General features: G+C 42.4%; 1 protein-coding gene across 1 annotated transcript; it reads right to left on the bottom strand.

The window, feature by feature from the left end:
• Positions 1-931: 931 nt before the first annotated feature.
• Positions 932-11,547, bottom strand: DRD2 (dopamine receptor D2). The gene is made up of 7 exons (XM_075116369.1): positions 11,230-11,547; positions 8,160-8,269; positions 7,481-7,617; positions 6,609-6,799; positions 5,647-5,733; positions 4,654-4,993; positions 932-4,085 (listed from the first exon to the last, which is right to left on the bottom strand). The coding sequence occupies exons 1-7, from the start codon at positions 11,509-11,511 to the stop codon at positions 3,892-3,894; spliced, it is 1,341 nt and encodes a 446-aa protein (XP_074972470.1). The 5' UTR covers positions 11,512-11,547; the 3' UTR covers positions 932-3,891.
• Between the last annotated feature and the right edge of the window lie 225 nt (positions 11,548-11,772).

Raw genomic sequence — 11,772 nt, 5'->3', positions numbered from 1 at the left:
ACCAGAAGTACCAGCATGACTGCTCTTGGCCTGGTACTTATCTGTTTTTCATCCCTTCCTCCTCCAAATCCTCCCCAGCCTGCTTCTGTTTAGAAGAGAAGAGAGATGGACAAATTTAAGAACATTTTCTTTTCTGTCTGCGTCCTTCTGCACCCTTTTTTTCCCATGTCAGATTCTCCTAGCTTCAGTCTAGACAAAAGGTAGAATTCTTAAGGATAGGATAGACTAGGATAGGGGAGAAAAAGAAAAAAATGCAACTAATCTGAAAAGCAAGTCAGAAAAAATACCAGATCTCCTCTGAGGGCCATCTTTTTCTGTTGAGTGTTTTTACGATGCATAGCATAAATGTAGGTCCCTAGAGTCTGATCCCTTACACCTAAACACCATTGGTGCTGCTTCTGGCAAAAAGAAAGAAATAAGCATATAACATCAGGGTAGCTTGTGCAAGTCTATTTAATTACAGTGCTGCATGAAGACATTTGTTGGTGTCACATGTATTTGTGATGGGTATTATACATTCCTGACTCTTCAGGGAGTCATGTTTTCACTGGAGATTTTCACCACAGAGGTAGTGGCTTTTTCTTCTGTTTTCCTTTTTATTTCAGCAGGATTTAATAAGCTGGTTAGACCTACTGTAATTAGTTTACTCTTCAATCAGGAGGATAAACAGTATCATGACTGTAGTGGGAGCAAGCAGGCAAGCGCCAAACACAGTGCAGGCAGAATTCACTAGCTTCTTAATTAAAACCTGTTCATGGGGTGCAGAGAGCCACATGGGCTTCAGCAAGCTGTGAATCACAGGGAAGAAAAGCAGGAACAGGAAAACTCAATAAGCAGAACTAAAGCTTCAATTACAAATAATGAATCACAAAATAGGGACTATAGCAAGGGTTGTAAGTTCTTCAGGAGTGAAGAAATGAAATCTCACTAGTGTGTTTTTAAAAATATATCAGCACCCTTACCATCATCAGCATGTCCTGCAATCTGAAGTTCTTGGGAAAGCAGTATTTTTTCCAGCGTGGAAGTAACAGACTCAGATATGTGGGCAAGAGTCCTCAGAGTGCTGTATGATGCAACTGACTCCTCGTAATTTTCAGAAGTTTCTACAAACAGCTTCCATCACAGCTATGGGCTGGTTGTCATTGTGCCAGGTGCTGTACAAACAGATTGCAAAGATTGTCCTTGCTCTTGGTATTAGTTTATTCTTTGTAAAGCCAGAGGTGATGATATATCTCGGTCCTCTCTCGAAAAGAGTTATGAAGGCCTGATTCATGGGTGCTTTAATTTCTTGTCTTTAAGTGTAGATGTGTTGTGGGAAAGGAAAACCTGCTGCAGAGGAGATGAACAGACGTGGCATTACCGCCTTTCCAAGGGCAGTGGGGATACAGATATTCCCACAAGATACCTTTAAGTCTGGAGTGTTAGGAATGAGTGGCTTAATATGTCATTGCGATGAATGTAGGCTGCAGGTAATTTCTCCCAACAAATACTTAATCCCCAGGAAATTACACCTGTTTTTTTTTAGTCCAAGTTAGAAAAATGTATGAAGGACATAGGCCCTTTTCAGCAGCTCTTTTCCTCCACGATGTTTTGGAAGAGTTTTTTCATCTAGTAGTTCAGGTGAGTTGAGCTATAAGGTTCTGCATCTAGATTCAGAAACAAAGTTTTTGAAAGAGGTACACAGTACTGAAGATGATGATTTTGTCCTTGGTTAACACTGAAAACAAAATAAAATTATGGCACAAAGTTAAGACATTATTCACATAGTCCTCGTTTTGAGGACTCACACCAGGTTTTAGTACAGAGCAAGTATCACCTATGGCAACTTCCATATGCGTATTATTTTCTATTTTGATTGAGCTCCCCACCTGTTAATTCACTAAGTCAAATGGCACCTTTCTGCTTTGCGATTGTAAATATGTTAGAAAATTGAGCGGTATCTTGTTATCATTTTTCCACCAAATAACCTACTGACTTTACATTATTCTTTGAATCTTTCAATTAATACTAGTCTGAGTTGATTCCTATCACCGAGTGAACTTGCTTCGTTAAAATTGGGAGGAAAAAGAAAAAGAGCAGATAATGTGTGCCTGAGATCTCCTGAGTTAGTGTTTCCAATTTTCTGATTAAAAAAGGATTGGAAACTTTCCTGTGCTTCTGTAAGAAGTGTTTTTTCCCTTGCCTATAATCCTATTAAGGTACAAAGTACAAAGGTTCCCTAGCTGTGCATTACGATGCTAAGACAGAAGGGTGACTGGCCCCATCTTCCATATTCATAACATTTTGGTGTGACAGCATCATGCAACACCTGTTTCACATATGTCAACAAAATGCTCTGATGAGCACGTACCCTCTTATTCAGTTAATACATAGGACCTACAGCAGGTGACTAGAACTTTGGACCCTGCCTGTGCATATGGCTATTGTAATCATCTAGATGTCCAGATCCTACATTAATTTCTAGCCAGATCTTTTTCCGTGTAATTTTATCCATCTTACTATATTTTATTTACAGAGATATTACAAAATCTATTGTAAACTGAGTACAATTCCTAACTACAGTGTGGATTTGTCAATGCCAGAGTCAGCATGATGAAATTATGCTGTTATGGGTTTTCAGTTGTTTTCATCCATGAAAGATATCAGAGGGGAAGGTATACTGGAAACATCCAGCTTTTCCAGAGTCCAACTTGGACACAGGAGCTGGTCCAGCTAGGGACTTTCTTGGGGTTTATTCTGGCTTTTCCAAAACACACAGTTTTACCTAGTTTACTCTTATTTTGAATTAGGCACAATGTTATTCTGCGCTCTCTCTATTGAGAGACATAGGCAAATAATATCTGAGGTGGTCCTTGGCTTCATGGTGCCCTGAAGTTAGGTGAGAAGAACTGGACCTAACTTAGCTAACTTGTTCAAGATCACATCTGAGACAGCCATGGCTGCAGATGCCTCACCTGGCACACTGTCTTCATGTTTCTACATTCACCACACTAACGCTTCTCACCTAGTTTTGCAACTTCTTGTAAGAGACTGGAGATGAAATGCTGGTGGGCAGAAATAGCTGCTGGGCTGGCTGATGATAGACGATAGTTGGTGTCCTGTTTGATCTGAACGTATACCATGCAATACAAGGTATCACTTCTTTAGTTTCTCTCCATCTATTTTTTGGCTTGGGCTTCTGTTCAATTCATCCTATTTATTCATATTTATACTGATGTAGTGATCCCACATGAGGCTTATGCTCTCCTTCTTCCTTCTGCCCATTGCTTGTAGGCCCACATTGTTGCAGGGATTGGTTTTGTAGGAGGCAGAACCGTCTTAGCCCATTTGGGGACCTCTTAAAGTTTTTTTCTCAAGGCTTCAGCAGTTTAATATTGGGTAAGTCAGCTCAAGGTGAAGGCAAAGCTATTGCACGGACTTTCCGCAAGCTCTGTCTGGCTTCTATTGCAAAGCAGAAAAGATGGTCTTGTCTTTGGTGAGAATTGTATCAATGACATAACACGCAAGCCAGTAGCGGCAGTGACCTATCGCTACCTTCACATGGCTCTGCGACTGTCTGTGTTTAATGCACTCAAGGTTAGATGGCCACAGGCAAGAATCAAGTGAGTGTGTCTTGATTTTTGCTTCCACTTTAAACACAGTGTGAGGGTAGCTCTGAAAAGTGCCCTTGGGATTGGTGTCCCAGAGTCTGAAGGTCACCTCGAGGGATGAGACAACCTCCCAGATGAAAGTCCTCATTACATCCCCACCAAGAGGCACGTGGGCATGGCACTGTTGTAACACTGTGGGCCTCGTGCGCAATACAAGAGCTCAAGACCTGCCCGTCTGTGTGCATGAATGGCATTGGTTTCTTTTTTCTCATTCTTAAAAATGTGGTTGCTGTTTTTGCTTTTAGCAGTGGAGGATCTTCATGAAAGCCTTGCGAAATTCAATGTTGAATGTGGTGTAAATAATTGGGTTGACAGCACTGTTGACATATCCAAGCCACGTAAAGGCGCTGTACATAGCTGGCGGGATGTTGCAATCGCAGTGCATGTTCAGGATGTGAGTGATGAAGAATGGGAGCCAGCAGATGATGAAAACACCTGGGGGAAAGGAAAGAGACAGATTTTGATTGCTGAAAGTTGGACAAATTTTGAGGCTATGAGAACAGTAAGGTTCTTTTGGGTATAAAGGAAAATGTTTCCTTGAGAAATAAGCCCTTCGTCTGTTAAGTCTCAGTCTATATTCTGAGTATCCAGGTACTAAAGAACTTCTTTGCTGATGTAATCAGATCAGTTACATCAAAGAATCTGCCCTTTCGAGATGCCAGTTCCTTGCTGAGCTATACTGCCTTTTGTATTCTATAGAAAGTCCATGAACTAGCTCTCCTGGCCATGCACCCAGCTGCCTTTTGGCAGTCCAAACACCCCACAGATAGACAGACAGCTTTCTGAGCCTTTTGTACAGCGCTGTGAACTGTTCCTAGCCGGGAAAGAGGTAGCCTTCCTATTGGCAGCCTCTTGCCTACTTATCCTCTTACATATCCAGTAAAAAATATTTCTGTGGACCCCTGGAAAAAGTCTACACTGGGCGTTCAGACTGGCTACCCTAATCCTGGGTAGCTATTGGTTTTGTGCAGAAATGCAAGAGGAAGCCAATGCGCACTCTCACCGAGTACAATGGCTAGCATCTGAGTGGCTTTCTTTTCCTTCTGTTGTGATAGTTTCCTCCTGCTCACAGTCTTGAGAGAGATCCTTGTCTTGCCATTGGGCATAGACTGGATCTCAAAGACCTTGGCTGTGTGTGGGGTTTCTTTGGCATGTCCGTTCTTCTCGACTTTCCCAGGGCTGTCCAACGGTGCCTGCAGGGTTGAGTTGGTGCCCTGATTAGAAGCAACTGGCACAACCAACTGATGGTTACTTGGTGCTGCTGGTTTGATGGTGGTTTTCTCAGGGGGACTGGTACTGGACACCATCTCCATTTCCATTTCTTCTATGTGACTCTCCGCCTCCTGGACAAGAATCAAATGTCCACAACACAAAGACAGATAAATATATAGAGAGGAGCAATGAACATTCCTTACAGAGTGAAGCGGGATGATGTTGAAGAACAATCAATCCCTCTTCTCCCCCCCTACATTTTTGGAAGATGCTTGGAGTAAGGGCTGTAAAGTGTTTGCAGATAAGAATACTTTGGGGTAGGCGGGATCAACAGAACTGCAGTGAATGACTCTCCTTTATTGCACAAAGAGGCTAAGAAATGGGAAAGACACTGTCTCCACTCCCCATATGTTTTATTTAGGTTTTCAGAATATAAATAAATAAAACCAGAATCAACAAGCAAAACCCAACAAAGCCAAAGCAGCCCAAGACTTAAAATAAATAACAGAGAGGAGAAGAAAATCCAAGACACAAAATGTTAAAATGTCATGGCTTTTATAGCTGATCTTTAGGTGAGCTTAGTCTGGCTTTTTGAGCTCTATGATCTTAAACCCCCTGCTTCACTCTAAGGAATGGGAAGAATATTTAAATTTTGAGATTGAATGGTAACCTTTGTTCTTAGTTTATTTTTCTCCCACCCTACATAAATACATTTTGCGTCCTGAGAGGAGATAAGGGGAAAGCTAAATGCTCTGGAAAGCTACCACTTCTCTTTAACACTCACCACTTTGCGTTTATTAACTTGGAAACTCCCATTGGACTTCACAATAACTGTGCAGAGCTTGACGTCTTCTGGATGAGTGCATTTGTCCTAAGGGGGAAGCACCAGCTCAGAGGTTACACAAGCAGATAGTAATTGGGCAGGGAAGCTGGTAAGGGAGGCATGTGGAAGTACAAACACAGGGCATGAAGCAGAAATTAATATGTGACTAAGGTGCTAAGAATGATGCAAGACTACTCTGAAGAAGCAGTAATGGAGGCAAGTATCCCTGTGCTTTTCACCAAAGGAAGGAAACCACAAAGATCTGCTTATGCTCCAGTCTATCCCTGTCTCGCTGCCTCCTGTGCTTGACATGACACTGGCCTCTGAGGCAATGCAGTTTGGAGTAGTGCCTCTGGGACCATACATTCCTACTGGTTGTTCTGCACGTGCTGTGAGAGTAGTGTTTTGACAGCAGTCTCAAACTTAACATGCTCAGCTGGACTCCACTTATATATATATCTCATGCTTTCAGAGGCTTTTTTCACTGCAGAGGTATCATTACCAGTGTTGTAGTTTGCACCCCACCCACCCAAACAATTTCCATTTAACTTCTTTGTCACAACAGCAGGACTGATTCAGAAAATAGTATAGCCGGTAGTCTTGGGTACCCCAACCCAAACTCAGCAGAGACAAAGGACATGCAGTCTGGTCAATGAAGCAGCTCCTAATGCAACAGATCTGCTGATGAAGCATCCCCTGAGATCCAGGAAGGCCTGTGAAGCAGCAGCCAGTGGCCTGACAATCCAGAGTGTGCAACTGAGACTCCAGAACGGCACAGGACACAGCATTCACCTTTATGATCCACTTTTTCACCTAGTCCAGCCAGTGTCATTTGAGGAGAGGAGGAAGAGCTTTGGGGAACGAAGTGGAGCAGGAAGGGAAAAGGACAGATACTGCTGAGAACAGGGCAGAGGTTTAGTTACCTTTAGTGGGGCTTGTGTGCCTGAGTCCACTCTGTGACTGCTGCGTTTGGTGTTGACACGCTTCCGGCGCTTCCGGAGCACTATGTAAATCTGCACATACACCAGCAGGGTGACAATGAAGGGAACGTAGAAGGAGACGATGGAGGAATACACAACAAAGGCAGGATTGGCAATGATGCACTCATTCTCATCTGGAAGACAAAAAGTTTCAGGCTTGTTGTCCCCACTGTTAGGAGGTAGCACCAGCTTCCCTTTCTCTCTCCCTCTTTCAGGAGATGTAGAGATACCCAGAGAGCAAGCGGTTCGGGTTCTAGGGGGGACCACCATGTCGGCTAGAAGCACTACAGAATAGCAAACTCCCCTTGGGTCATAGGGAGTCACATACGGACCCAGAGTCCCTGGCTATTGCTTGCCTTATAACTAAAACCTGCCGATCCTATGCTGTATACAGTCCAGTCTTCCTATGAAACTGATGGCTGAACAGCCAGTTCTTTTCTCTCCTGTCTCAGTGAAGCTATTTCTCCCATGACTTTCCTTTTCACAAGTTTTAGTATAAGAGGGATTGTGATTTTGTAGTGGACAAATGTTAATGTAACATTGACGAGTGTTGTGTAAACTTCTACATAACCTCAGTCCTGATGCATCTAAAACACTGGTCTGGAACAGCAAGAGGTGAAACAGATCCAGAAGCAGCTGACAGAAATAGCCTGGGATGACACCGGGAGAGGACACCTGAAACAGGGATGGATACATCCCAATAAACCTAAAACCTGATCCCCATGTTTATTCCTGACTTGTAACAGAAGACTACCTGGGGACCCAGTAAAACCAGGAAGATGCCAATAGCCAGCTGCAGGTGGCGTAACACTCACCTGTGTTGTTGAGGCCAAAGAGGATTGGGCAGGAGATGGCAAATGAAAGCACCCAGACCACAGCAATCATGACCGTGACCCTGCGCTTCGAGCTGTAGCGGGTATTATACAGCATTGGCATTGCTACTGCTGTGTACCTGCAGTGTGAAGACACAAACCCAGTCTATTGTTATTCTTCCAAGTCTATTGTTATTCTTCCAGTGCTGACAATCTTTCTGGGAAACTACACCTAGTTACTGTGTCTGAAAGGCTAGTCCAGCAAGAGAATATAGGGCAAATATGGTTTCACAAATCTCCAAGATGTCTGTGTTCCCTGTTTTGGAAGCCATGAGGCTGGAGTCAGCATAGCATAGCATTTTTCTTCCACTCTCTCTGAGCTACTGCCTTCCCACTAATGTCTGCTCCATCATTCAAGTATATAATCAGAAGGACTGAACTAATGGGGGCATGTACAGACAATTCCATTTACATTCTCAAGACCAGTGTTTCTATGTCTGCTTCTGATGGAATCCCTGCTCAGACCTCATTTAGGTCCTCTAAATTGATCTTCAAAAGATGTCAACAACACTAGCTCTCAACATTTTCAAGTGTCTGAGTCACAGGTAAAATTAGACCATCTAAAGATGGCTATGACTTGCTACTACGGTTTTGACACGACTTGCTGCTGTGGAGCTCTCACCTGTCAATGCTGATGGCACAGAGGTTGAGGATACTGGCAGTACACATCATAACATCAAGGGTTACAAAGATATCACAGTGGATCCGACTAAACCTCCACTCACCAACCACCTGCAAAGAGAGAGAATAAGGTCAGGAAAATAATTCACTGAGGATATGATATTGAGAGGTTCTAAAGGAGAACTTTTCACGAAGCTATAGACACTTGCTGTAGCTGGAGTTCTGCTGGTTCAAAAGGGATCAAAATTTTGTTTAAAGAAGTTCCAGCTGTAATCAGGTCACATGCAATCAGTCACATGCTCTGTCAAGTAGGATTGTTTGCTATTGAGTGCTTTGGAGGACTTCGTCCTGTCTAGTCTAAAGGTCTCAAATGATGACACGGCCACAAAGGAAGTACTCTGCTCCATCTGCTCCATTCTTTAGAGCATTCCCCTGAGGGCTGGTGTGATTTTGTCCTTCCTAATTCCATCCTGTTACTCTCTATTGAGTTGGGCAGCCCAAACAGCAAACACAAACCTGGGCTCATATTCCAGTGACGTAAGGGTGTGCAAGTCTCCTCAAAGTCAGAGTGAACAATGCAGGAGCTTAAACAGGTCTCTGAAGCATTATAAAGAATGATTAGGAAGGAAATGCATTAATTTGATATCCCAAGCACCTCTAATTGTACTTACAGCTTTTTATTAGGCACTTTTTTGCAATTATACCTAGCAAAGGTCAGCAGTAGAGGAGAAGGAGTTTACTTTCATTTGCTAGCTTAAAAAATTGGGGCAGAAATTCCTCTTTTTTTTTTTTGTGAACGAAATTAATTTAATTCAGAGTGAAGTCTTTGACACACTATATATGTTGTGATAAAGACAAAGAACTAATGATAATACTTCCAGTTACCAGTAGCCTTTTTCTCTTCACTTATCTTGCTATTGAAATTGAACTTTGCCAATTAAATTTAATAGCAATTATTAGGGCTGCTGTATTTGACATGTGATGAAAAAAGTATATTTCCCTCTAATAAAAATAGAGTCCTACTGCATTTGGAAATAGAATGAATAAGATATCTATTCTTCAGTTATTTCTGCTCTGATATACATAACCATAGGCAGCATAAAGAAGGAAGAAAGAATGACTGCATTGAAGCCTGAGTGACAGATGAATACTCAGTGATTTAAAAAGTACTTAATAGACAGTTACATCAGCAACTTTGACGAGAATTTGCTTAAAGGCAAAGGTTTCCAGCCAGATATAAGCCTCTGCAATATCAGTTTCCTGAATGCATAGTTTTGCGTTTATGGGAGATGCTGTAAATTGCAGCAGTTCTTTCTCTTAATGCTTTCATTTATGTAGGAGAAGCCTCAGAAATTTGGAGGTAGAAGATTTATTTGCATTGAGGCTGATTTTTAAATGGAATTTCCTTTTGACATCCATTTTTGCCCAAGCTTGTGACGCAAGGCCTAAAAAAAATGAAGGTATTTACAGGCCAAAGGGTTCTGGCCACTTTTGATTTCAGATTGCAGACCCAGAGAGGGACCACAGTGTGCCTAACCCATGTCAGTCCAATGGCTCCTTCTGTCCACAAGTATTTGTCATGGGTTTTGTTGCTTCAAGCTAGCAGTAGGTTTAGCAGTGTGTGGATAAGAGCAGCAAGGGCAAAAGTCAATTGAAAAAAAAAGAAAGGTATTGCTGAGATGTAGTGTCCTGATTGTCCTACTTGGCAGACTAAGGAAGCTGAGGTTCCTGACCCACTCCATGCACACATGAGCTCAGAAAGGGGAAAGCATCTTGTGTCATTTATGCTTTATTCTTCCACATTAAAATAAGAAGCATTTGAGAGACCCTTGTACCTGGGCCTAAGAGAGCAAGAGCTTCTCACAGCATAAGCACCTGCTTAAAATGGGTTGTCACAAAACAGGTATATAATCGAAGAGAGTAACTAGTCCCAGAGGCATTGACTACAGTCACAACCAGCCTGTGTTCATCTTAATAAGCTTTAGCAGATGCATGATGCTTTACATTTTTAAAGTGCCATGAAAACAATAATTAACTAGAGTGATAATTAGTATTGTGGTTTCTCAACAGCCTATGTCATGTCAGAGGGTTTGTTTGCTCTGCATTAATACTTAATGGGCTAATTGATTGTGGCTTGTTCCCCTGCTCTCCTCTCTGTTTTATCATTTTCTTTCATAAACAAGTGCCTGAAAATTATATAGTATATAATTTTATAGTTTCAATATAGTTTCAAACTCATGCTTTCTCACTGCTGTTCATTCTGTCATGGTTGTGATTGCCACCAGCATGCCAGCTGTCAGCTGACTAAAGAACATGGGCATCCCAGCCAAGGGTTCCAAGGGAGAGGGGCTGTGTATCATCTCTTATTCTTTCCTCAGAGAGAAATTTCTTTTTTTCAGGCTATTTATTGTTGCAAGAGTCATTTGCCACCAAGTAAACAGGTGGCAGCCTTGGGAGTACTTGATTTTCACAAACCTCAGTGCCACTCAAATATGGTGCTCTGTGCAGAAGCATAGACGTCTTTCGTACCAAAGTGATGTGCTGACAGCAGCAATGTGAAGACTAGCTCACTTGTGATTCTCTTCCTCTCATATTTGTGACATAAAAGCTCTGGATTTACATCCTCCTTCTACAGTTGCCTGCTCTTACTACTGTAGTCCTTCAGAAATAGGGTTTTGATTACTATTTGATGCTATTTATTAGTGTGACACCCATGATGTTGTTGCAGATTCATTCTTATGCTTGGGAATGAACAGTTCAGCCACGTAGTTTTGAAGACAAAATTTGGGTCCTTTCACTCTTGACCACTCTATTTCCAAGGCAGATTTTCAATGCAATTTGATTGTAATTTAGCCCTCTGAACAGCAGTGTATTATTGAAGTCACCCTGTCATCTGGTATCGTGTCTATTTCCTGGAAAAATCTGACCAACTGTTATGAAATTAAAACCACTTTTGTTTTGGGAAATTGAGGAGGTGTTGAAATAGCTGATGTCCAGGCTGCTAAACCTTCCCTCTCTCTACACATTCACCAGAAACAGTTAGTACTGCAAAAGAAAACGGGGTCACCTACCTCCAGATAGACCACCCAAGGCATGACCAGAGTTGCTACCAAGAGATCTGCCACTGCCAAACTCACGATCAGGTAATTAGTGGTAGTCTGAAGGGCTTTTTCCCTGGATACAGCCATACACACCAGCACATTGCCAAAAACAATGACAAAGATGAGGAGGGTGAGCAGCATGGCATAGTAGTTATACTGAGGCTTCTGGTCTGCACTGGACTCATTGAGTGGCTTGCTCCAGTTCCTGTCACCGATGTCACCGTTGTACCAAGAGAGGTTTAGGGGATCCATGGAGGTAAAAGTGCCAGGTTCCAGCTGCACCCTGACACAAAGATGTTGAAAAGACAGTCAAAGGCCAACATGTAAAATAAAAATAAAACAATTACAGATGTGGTTCCTCACCCTTGGGATTCTCTGGAGCCTGTTCCTCCTACCCTGAATTCCTGTGTGCAAATGGTTGACTGACTGGAAATGCAATGAAGACCCAGGTGGGAGGCTGAACTGATGGTCAGATACCTAGGCAGGGATTCAAGAAGTTAATTTCTATTTCCA

Source organism: Phalacrocorax aristotelis, chromosome 22 (assembly GCF_949628215.1).
Source record: "Phalacrocorax aristotelis chromosome 22, bGulAri2.1, whole genome shotgun sequence".
Classification (NCBI taxonomy): domain Eukaryota; kingdom Metazoa; phylum Chordata; class Aves; order Suliformes; family Phalacrocoracidae; genus Phalacrocorax; species Phalacrocorax aristotelis.
Note: the sequence above shows the minus strand (reverse complement) of the source record. Positions and strands in the feature narration are given on the sequence as shown.

Bases quoted from the DNA above. Each gene is read 5' to 3' on its own strand.
- DRD2 (XM_075116369.1), bottom strand. From the start codon at position 11,511: ATGGATCCCCTAAACCTCTCTTGGTACAACGGTGACATCGGTGACAGG. The intron at 7,618-8,159 runs GTGAGAGCTCCA...TTCACACTGCAG, and splicing joins TGTGCCATCAGCATTGACAG to GTACACAGCAGTAGCAATGC. The intron at 6,800-7,480 runs GTGAGTGTTACG...TTTGTCTTCCAG, and splicing joins CTTTGGCCTCAACAACACAG to ATGAGAATGAGTGCATCATT.